The 10156-nt window shown below is 42.3% G+C and overlaps 1 protein-coding gene across 1 annotated transcript; it reads left to right on the top strand.

Annotated features, from left to right (window-relative positions):
• Positions 1-3: 3 nt before the first annotated feature.
• On the top strand, positions 4-6552 carry RASSF8 (Ras association (RalGDS/AF-6) domain family (N-terminal) member 8; the record flags this gene model as incomplete). Its single annotated transcript, XM_009864326.1, has 3 exons — positions 4-840; positions 4261-4405; positions 5535-6552. Coding segments are annotated over 3 exons (1104 nt in total), but the record flags the coding sequence as incomplete, so codon positions are not given.
• Positions 6553-10156: the final 3604 nt, after the last annotated feature.

The raw sequence follows: 10156 nt of genomic DNA, 5'->3' as shown, positions 1-10156 counted from the left end.
CACCTGGCCCCCCACGAAAACCCCATCGTGTCGCTGAACAAGTGGGGACAGTACGCGAGCGACGTGCAGCTGATCCTGCGCCGCACCGGGCCCTCTCTGAGCGAGCGGCCGACTTCGGACAGTGTGGCTCGCATCCCGGAGAGGACTCTGTACCGGCAAAGCCTGCCCCCCCTGGCCAAGCTGAGACCTCCCGGCGACAAACCCATGAAGAGGAGGGAGCCCAAGAGGAAGTCCCTCACCTTCACTGGGGGGGCCAAAGGGTTAATGGACATCTTTGGGAAGAGCAAGGAATCCGAGTTCAAGCAAAAGGTGCTCAACAACTCCAAAACGACAGCGGACGAGTTGAAGAAATTGATCCACCTCCAGACGGAGAAGCTTCAGTGCATCGAGAAACAGCTGGAGTCCAACGAAGCCGAGATCCGCTACTGGGAACAAAAGTATAACTCCAGCCTGGAAGAGGAAATCCTCAAGCTAGAGCAGAAGATCAAAAGGAACGAAGTGGAGATTGAAGAGGAAGAGTTCTGGGAAAACGAGCTCCAGATTGAGCAGGAGAACGAAAAACAACTGAAAGAGCAGCTGCAGGAGATAAGGCAGAGGATCCTGGAGTGCGAGAACAAGCTGAAGGACTACGTGTCGCAGATCCACAACATGGAAAGTGGCCTTGAAGCAGAGAAGCTGCAGCGGGAAGTTCAAGAGTCCCAAGTGAATGAAGAAGAGGTCAAGGAAAAGATCGAGAAGGTGAAGGGTGAAATCGATATTCAGGGTCAGCAGAGTCTGAGACTAGAAAATGGCATTAAAGCTGTAGAAAGGTCTCTGGGCCAAGCTACCAAACGGTTACAGGTAAGAATGTCCTTTTTGTCCATAGCTAAGGAGGAGTCAAAGACCTTGACTGTAATAACCTTTTCTTACACAGATTGGAGTCCATGAAAGAAACAATGAGAAAGTTTCCGTGATGAATTTGAGTAAAAGGAGGAAAGTGTTGGTTTCCTTTTCAAATTGCATTTCAGAATTTTATTTTTTATTTTTTGGAAGAGCAGAGAATTTTCACTTCGCCTGTGTGTGTTTTATTTAGTTAGTTCTTTGTCTCAGGATCAACCAGCACATATTTTGCTGGACATGATTTTAGCCATTCAAGAGGTCTGGGTGGCCCACAGAGTTAATGCCAAGTGCCCCACCACCATTCACTTATTTACGTGCTGGCTCAGGTTCATTTTCATCAGTTACAGCTTTGGTTTGTTACTATTCACTGGCTGCCTGGTGACCTCTGCAAAATTGCTCAAAGCATATCTTTACCTTGCAGTTGTCCATGAGAAAGAAACACCAGAGTTAACGTCAGCTAAACTAGCCAAGAGCAGTATGGCTGCACCCGTGGCATCGCATCTGGCCACCTCGCCCTGCTGAGAGGGAGTGCTCACTAGTGCGGTGCCGCTGTGCTATAGCGGGGCTGGGCTCTTTTACACCTCAGACAAATAGTATTTCATGTGTGAACAATAACAGATTTAAGGCTAGCAGGGAGTTGTTGTACTGCTGGGTGCTAAACAGGACCTTTGTCCTCTTGGCCTAAACCTTTAAAAGTATTAGTCTTTAAACACCTCTTGATTTGGTGTTAGAGATCTTGAGCATTTAGATCCTAGATCGTGACAGCTTCATGCTTCATATTGTTGAATTTCAGTGAAATTTGCATCATTAAAGCTAACTCATGGGGTTTTTTGAGGCTAAACTCACGATTCTTGCTAAGTTTGTCTGCCACTAAACAGATGAATGAAAAAGAATAGTCCAAAAGCAGCACCTGGATAGGCGGATGTAGAGCTAAAATAGCCAGTAGCTTACAGGGCTTTTGTTTTAAAGAATAACATCTCCCTTTTTCTGTCTGACTTGCTGGTGTTCAGGATTTTATCTTCTCTACACCTCAAGCATTTGTGGCACATGTGTCAAAAGAGAATCCATTCTCTGTTTCCTTGCTAAAGTTAATTATGTCATCTGAAACTTGATAGAGCATGAAAAACTAAATATAAATGGAAAACCAGCTGCTAGATGGATGGGGCAAAGGAAAGATTGGGGCTCCTGGGATTTTAATGTGTCATCCAAGATAGGACTGAGGCCCTGCACATCAGTTTGAGTTGCAATTCTTGCTGCATTCCTGGGGTTCACAGTTATACTGTGTTCTGCAGTGCTGCAGCAGCAAGGTGATTCTGCTGTGAATATGTAAAGGGAATTCGCACCCTCACTCCTGAGCACTTAGAAACATGTCAGTGTAAGCTGCTTTTTACTACATGAGGAGGGAAAAAAATGTAGTTTTGTTCATCCAAAGCAAAATGGATAAAAACTGCAAGCAGTTTTGGCCATATTTATCTACCTTAAATTTCCAGACACGCTACACTTAAGGATTTGTGCTAACAGAAAGCATCGAGTCGCCTTTATATATTTTATTTATCCCCAGTAATACTTAGTGAGGCTATGATTGAGTTAATCTTTTTCATTTCATTTTTTTCTTAGGCTAGGGTTTCACTTTCTTGGGAGAGTTTCTGTTAAATTTAGGTATTTCAAACTTGCAGACCAAACAAAATCAAAACCTACCTTTCTTCAGGTAAAAGATCTTACTCAAGTTTCACAATTAGATACTAATTTAAGAGCTTAAACTAGTAGGATTTGGGAAGATACTTAAAATTTGAACTTTATTTCCTGTGGAAGTTGACAAGCATCGAAAACAAGTTATTGATTCTGTGTGATTATGATAGTTCTATTAACCTACCTTTCTCAGTGTTTGTGGGTTTGGCTTTGTTTTGGTTTTAATTAATTCCCCTCAGAGACAACTTTTTTACAATCTCATAAAACATGGTGCTCCCAAGTCCCTAGTTGTGGAGCATAATAGCCCTGAAATTGAAGGTGTTTCCTGTAGAACTGTTTTAACAGTTTGGAAGTGGCCTGATTTCTCTTTCTCAGTCTAGTTTCACAGGATGTCAGGAGTTGGAAGGGATCATCTAGTCCAGCCCCCCCTGCCAGAGCAGGGTCACCTACAGTAGGTCACACAAGTACTCATCCAGGTTGGTTTTGAATGTCTCCAGAGAAGGAGACTCCACAACCTCCCTGGGCAGCCTGAAATTCTTTTCTGAAAGCTTGTAGCCAATGAATGGAAACACAAGTCTAGCACAGGAAGCTGAAGACAAACCACATGAGCTGCTTTGACTGAACAGGTCAAACAGATTAGTGACAAAACAACTGGCATTTAAAAGGTCCTAATGTAGACATCAGATTATTTGTGTTAATTTTCTTGCTAACTACTGAGTTCAGTCTCAATTGTGACCTTACTGCAAGCTTAAAGTGAATAAAGGCTGTGCTTTTGAGGACTGTTCCTACAACAGATCCACAAAGCTATTCCACCCTGATCCTTGTGCAAGTTCATGTATAATTGTGCTTAGAAAGATAACAAGAGGGAAGAATGAAGATGCAGCGGTGTGCATGGCAGGAGAGTGCCCGCAGAGATGCTACTGCCTGTGAGGCCAGGTAGGTTCAGCCCATCCTGGCTGTGTAGGAGCACCACGTGCAGCTGTCTGCTAATGCAACTGAAGCTGTGCTGGGGGAGAGAGATAACTGTAGCCTAAGACTGTCATAATCTGCCCAAGCTGTAGGGTTTGGATATCGTGTCAGAATTACAGAGCCTTGAGGAGGATCCTAAATGATCATCTGCTGTGCTTGTGAAGGAGCATTGAATCAGACGGGATTTGGCCTTGTTGTACAAAACACAGTAGGCTTGCAGAGTGAGAGAGTTCTGTCCATAAAAAAAAATTATACTCCGAAATAGAAAACATAAAGAACAAGAGAAGAGAATTATTCTCCTTTTAGGAACAGAAAAATTAAATGAGCTGTCCAAGTCATTCTGGACACATATGGCAGAGCTAAAATTTGGTGCCAGAGTGATGCTCAGTTCCTGTATTTTTTTCAGAGTGCTTGCAATTACCTTTATTTGCTCACATCTCTTGTGCCAGATTTTTTTTCAGGTGGTATGAGAAATATCTGCTAGTCATCCAAAAAGCAATATAAACAGACCAGTAGTAACCCTCTAATAAGCAGTAATGAGTGTTGATTCATTTTCTAAATTATGAGTAAAATACCTTTCAACTCTGCCATTTGCTTTTGAATTTAAAAATTGGAGGCCGTCTCATCAAAAGGAGAAGTGTTAGTTGTTCAGTTGCAAATAAAGTCTCGAATTGCTGTTCTACGCTCGCTGCTGCTCAGCAGATATTTTCCCTTTCCTGGCAGGACAGGGAACAAGAACTGGAGCAACTGACAAAGGAGCTGAGACAGGTCAATCTCCAGCAGTTCATCCAGCAAACGGGAACGAAGGTTACGGTGCTGCCAGCAGACCCTGTCGAGGTGGAGGCCCCGCACGTGGAGCTCGAGAGAGGTGCGGCGCTCGGAATGGTTTTGTTGGGCGGGAGAAGGAGATGGCAAAGCGTATGTCTGCTGTGTTAATGCTAGCGCTCATACGTGAAGCAAATGCTCTGTTAGCGGGGAAGTTGGCAAAATACTAAAGCACAGTGTCAAATACTTCGCTTCATTCCAAGGGTTTAGCAAGCTATAAATAAAGTGCCGTATGTGGATAATTTCTCTCCCACTGTGCCTAGGCATGTGTTTGTCCCATTAGTAACTCATTAGGCCATTAGCTTTCAAGCACGGCCGCCGTGGCTGTAGGCATGTAAGCTGGCACGCAACACGATCGCACGTCTGGCATTGCTGTTCATCTGGGTTCTTCCTCATCTGGGGGGGTTGTTGTCAAAGTAGAAAAAGGAATGTGTCTGGATCTCGAGAAATCCCAAACAGCAGCCGCACAGGAATAGGAGCTAATCCAGCTGGGCTACCAGCCATCCGGAACTCCTGCACAGATGGCTGCGGCGGCACGTGCAAATTGACTTTGCCCCTAGTGAGATCAGTGCGTTGTGCACGTGCCCACATCTGAATTTGGAATTTCCTAGAGAGAAATGTGGGAGCACTCTGAATGCACAAGCGGGAGCTCCTCTACTGTGGTGTGCTTTATGCGGCACCCTGCTTGCAAGGGGCTTCTTTCTCTCGGCATTTTCCTTACACGGTTCTGTCCCTTCTGTTAGAAAACTTGCTAACCAAAATGTATTGGGAGGGTGAGGAGAGAAGAGAAGAAAAGACAGGCCTTAAATATCAGTAAGCCAGGCCTTAAATGTCAGTACTTGGATGAAGTTGCTCTTTAAAGAAGCGGGAAGCTGAAGCTTGCAGTTACATATAGGTACAAGCTCTTTCTGCATGTTACCGTATAAAGGTATTGCATGTGTCCATGTGCATGTTCCTTGTGGGAGGATAATTATATTGAGTAGATTTATCTTCTTGTTTTGAAATAAGAAGGAGATGTGCACCTTAAACCTCATCACTTCCTAGTCAGGCATTTGAATTTTTGTTGTGTGCGGTACTAGTTTCTCCATACTGCACTAAGCAGGAAGAAGAGAGGTGTTCTACAGCCATGCCCCTTGGGGATGACTTCTCTAACTGCCCTTTTCCTTGTGCAGAGCCGACATTTCAGTCTGGATCCCTGAAGCGCCCTGGCTCATCGAGGCAACTCCCCAGTAACCTTCGAATTTTACAGAATCCCCTGTCGTCTGGTTTTAACCCGGAGGGCATTTATGTATGACAGTACATTCCTCTTCTGGAGAGGACCTAGCAAGGTAGCCTGGACAAGATACACTTTTCTTTTGTTCTGCCAGTGATGAATGAAAGAAGGTATTTTATTTTTTTTTCAAACCACCATTTTTTTTCTTCCTTCCTCCAACACACCACTTGGAGCCATACCCTGTGCACTGATGCTAAAGAGACAGAGGAACTGTCTTGATTCATAACTGGCAAGGATGAACTTGCTGTCAGCACAGCTCGAGTGCAAAACTTCATTTGGTTTTGCCATTTCAGAAGTGTTTGGGAAAGTATTGTTCCTTGTGTAGGCATAAATAAAAGACTGAGCGTGAAAGAAACCATGTATGCAACCAATCTGAGGTTTAATTTATTCCCTTTAATCAATGGACGTGTGAATGTTGACGTTTTATATTTTTATTTTTAACTTGTGAATAATCACGAATGGCTGTATGTCAGTCTGACAAGGTGACTTTTAATTTTAGTGTGCAAACGTCCCCCATTTGATCAAGTACGCCAACTTGCAATGCAGCGTTCTGTGGAGTACTGAACCATTACAATAGTTTCTCACCACTGACTGTTAATTTCTGTTGTGGGTCATAATATGTCATGTTCCATCCATTGCTATCTTTTAAGGCTTGAAGAATGAGCTTGTGGGATTTACTTGCTGTTGAATCTGCCTTGAATGAAGCACCTATCGTTCAAAAGATTTATGGAATTTAAACCTTGGCTTGGTAAAAGCATTTCCAGCATATGATTGAGGATGCACTAGTTAGATGATATTTTATTATATAGAATGTATATTTGAAATATTTTGCCACATTGTATATGCCTTTTGAGAAAAGAACAATGTAAGAAGTTGTCTCTTTGTATATCTTACCAAGAGAGAGTAGGTGGTTTTCACTGTGTGTCATTTTGTACTTTATTTTTTCCACTAACCGTTACAGTGTTCTCGTTTTGTGGTAAATCTTGCTGTCGGAGGAGAAGAAGCCACAAGACAAATGAGCCTACTCTTCCAGCCTTCCAAAATTCACTCAAGTTTTGTGAAGAGAAGAAACCTGGCAGAGAGTCCCGTGAAGTCAATAGCAGAGCTTCTACTGACTTGAGCAGAGACAGGATTTCATTCCAGGTCACCAGTGTTAAATGGTTAAATGGTCTCTTTGAAAGGTGTATTGCTGCTTGGTCACTTCTAGAACATAAAGCTTACACCAAGGGAATTTGCACATTTGATAGTAATTTTTTAAAAAATGTGAAGAAAGAACAGCATCATATCTTGACATCACTCTAATGCAATCAGAGCTAAGCAAGGATTAGACAAAAATGGCTTCTGTGCAGAAAGTCAGACACTACCGAGTAGCACGTTGGTTACAGGCCTTGAAATAAGATGGTTAAAGTGGACACCAAGTTTGTAGAGAAAGCAGCTGGCATCAGTGGGACACTTCCTATCTGTGAGGGGCTGCCCTCATGGATGAGTTAGAGATGGGCCTTACCTAGCTGCATTTGGCAGCCCATGCCAATCTTCCCCACCTCTGAGGACCCCTTGACGCAAAGCGGGGTCACTGTGCTGTCACTGCAGCATTGAATCCCTGCACTTCAGTTCATGGCAAAATGACAGAACTCCTGATGTCTTCAGTAGGGTCAGGATTTTAAGACTGGTAGGAAACTGAGCTTTTCACCACAGAAAGTATTTCAGACTTCTTAACTCCTAGCATCCTCTTGTGTCGGTTTACTGATGTGCAGATAAATATTAAGTTTCCTTTTTTAAAAAAGGAGCTTCCTGAGAAATGGAAGGTTTATAAAATATAGTAGAAGATGAAGGACTCTTGAGCATTTAATGCATTTTTTCACCTTTCCGCTTATTAATAGCATCATATATTCTAAAAATGTTGCTGTATTTAGACTACCAGCAACAGATAAGGCTGTGAATATATAAAAGACCTTTCCGAGAGAACTCTGAATTTTTACTGTTTAACTTATCAGGTCTCTTTTTTCTCCCCCCCCTTGTGAGCAAACTGGAACATGAGATGTTCCTACCTGAGGAACCTTTGCAGTGCTCACATTTTACTGGTAGTTGATCACAATTCTGCGCTCATGTTTACTGTGCCCATAACTTTGTATTAAAGAAAGAAATAAATAGAATGTGTGTATATATATATATATATATTAAAAAAAAGTGTAAAATATACATAGTTTGGGGACAATATGTGTCCAAGGTACTTGAGCGTATATGCCTTACATTCTGGGTTCACTTTACAGAAATAAAATGTCCCTCTCCAGTGGATATCTTGCATCTTCAGCACCTCTTGATGTTAGAGAACTGAGGCACTTGGCACCTTGCAAAGTCTGGCCCAAATTATGCTGCATGGGGGTGGGGGGAAACACAGGGGAAAACCTGTTACAATTCCAGTCTTGTACTGAGATTAAGTATTTTTAAGGCAGATCAAGACACTTAACCCAGCTGATGTTTTTGTCATACGTTGTGACTGGTCCATCTCCCACAGATGTCAGTTTGAGCTGAATTGGGCTCTTGCATCATAAAAACTGCTTTCTTTCTCTGCCAGTTATACTTTAAGGATTAAAAGTAAAGGTAAGAGCAGATTTGGAGGGATTGAGTTGTGGCTTGGTAATAGAACCAAGGAAGGAATTTGCCATTTAAGTTAAAAAAAAATTAACACCTGCTGACGGCGGCAGCTATTTGACAGAGGGGCCAGCCTGGAGCTGGCTCAGGAGCGGCCGTTGTGTCATCATGGAGTCAGACCCTCCTTGTCAGGGCTTTAGCAGATGTCAAGGTGATCTGAAAAGCTCTTAGGGTTTCAGCCACTGTTGTGGCAAAGGAGAGGCTTTAGTATCCGAACCTGTCATTTGTGAGACACTGACAAATTCCCCTGCCCCCTGCCATACTCCTCTTGCTTATTGAATTTCACCTGGGCTGAAGTTCTGTAGCATTTTCACTCTCTCTGTAAATAAACCAAAAAGAAATGGCATGCACTTGCATTAAATGTGAATTGAACAATGTATTACAGTTAGAAAAATTCCTCACATTACGGTGTTAAGAGTTCTGCTTCTGATCAACTGCAGAACCTCACCCTTTCTTTATAAATGTAGAAAAATCATTTTCAGAGGTGTTTCAAGCCTATTTATGGGGCATTAGCAGAAAGGAAGCTACACATACTAATTTTAACAAGTGCCATATTATTTACTGGGCAGCATGATAAAAATGAGGGTTTTCTGCTTGTGTTAAACAGTTAAATACACAAGCATTATTTTCCAGTGCACGGGGAATTTATATGGAGAACTCATGTAATTCATTACTAATGCAGATTAACTGTGTTACCTCTCTCATCCATGAGGATACAGTTTATTTTTGCTGGTGATGCTATGTTGTCAGGGGAAAAAGGGGAGGGGGTTGTGACTGTTTGCAAAGCCGGGAGGTTAAAGCGAAGGTAAACATTCTGAATGCCCGAACGAGGGAGAAACCCAAGTCCCGCTCGGAGAAGTCAGCTTGGAACCTGCCTCCCGTCATCGTTCAGTGGGACTTTGGTTCCCAAAGTGCCTGAATTGCTTCTGGAAATGGTATGTGAGCTTTGAGATGACTTGCTTTTCTAAACCCTAGCAAGTTGGAAGGAAATTGCTGAAGAAGAGAACTGCCGCTAGCATTTGCATTAGCAATATGCAAACATGCTTTCGTTGTGAGGCAAGAGGGAAAAGATCCTTTAGCAAAATAAAAATCCCCTCTTGGGGCAATAATTGCCTCGTTTTTAGCGTGAAGAATACCGCATTATTTTAGTGAACTGGGTTCATACGAGTATGAGCAAAAAAACCACGATCTCGTAATTTTTAGGGAGTTATCTTGAAGCATATAAATTCCTGATGTGCATTAACTTGAGTGAATTGGGCCTTAATGATCCATGTGTAAATAACAAAACTGTATTCAGATATTTTTTCCAGAAATTAGTCTCTAATGGTCTGTACTGTATTAAAATAAGTGTCAAAGTGTTACTTTTATATTACACTTTTTTTTCCCCCAGAACATTGAAACATGCATGTTTATTCTATTTGCTACAGTATTTTAATGTTTTGGATGAAGGCCATCGGTTGTATGGAGATGACAAAACAATCATTCTGTCTATTTATTCAGTATTGCTGCTTAAAGTTTTCAAAATAAAGCTTTCAATGCCAATATAGTGACTGATTGAAAGCTGTTCTAGCTCTCTTCAGGTGTTTTTTTCTACGTTTATAGAAAACTTAATAACTGCAACTTGGTATATAAACTGTTATACCAGCAAAGAATTGCAATAATATTGTGGGGAGGGGTTGGGGTGTGTGTTGTATACGCGTAAATGTATGCATGCAGCTAATGCGTTTAGGTCTCAAGTAAATGGAGTGCTGAAGAATGTTCAAATCCTTTGTGGTCTTGCAAGCAACCTACCCATGCAATCAAGTACCGGTTAGAACTTTGTATCAGTGTGCAGCGCTTGTGAGAAGCAGAACAGCAAAGGTAGTCACA

Source organism: Apaloderma vittatum, unplaced genomic scaffold (genome assembly GCF_000703405.1).
Source record: "Apaloderma vittatum isolate BGI_N311 unplaced genomic scaffold, ASM70340v1 scaffold42422, whole genome shotgun sequence".
Lineage (NCBI taxonomy): Eukaryota > Metazoa > Chordata > Aves > Trogoniformes > Trogonidae > Apaloderma > Apaloderma vittatum.
This window is presented reverse-complemented; position numbering and strand designations above follow the sequence as displayed.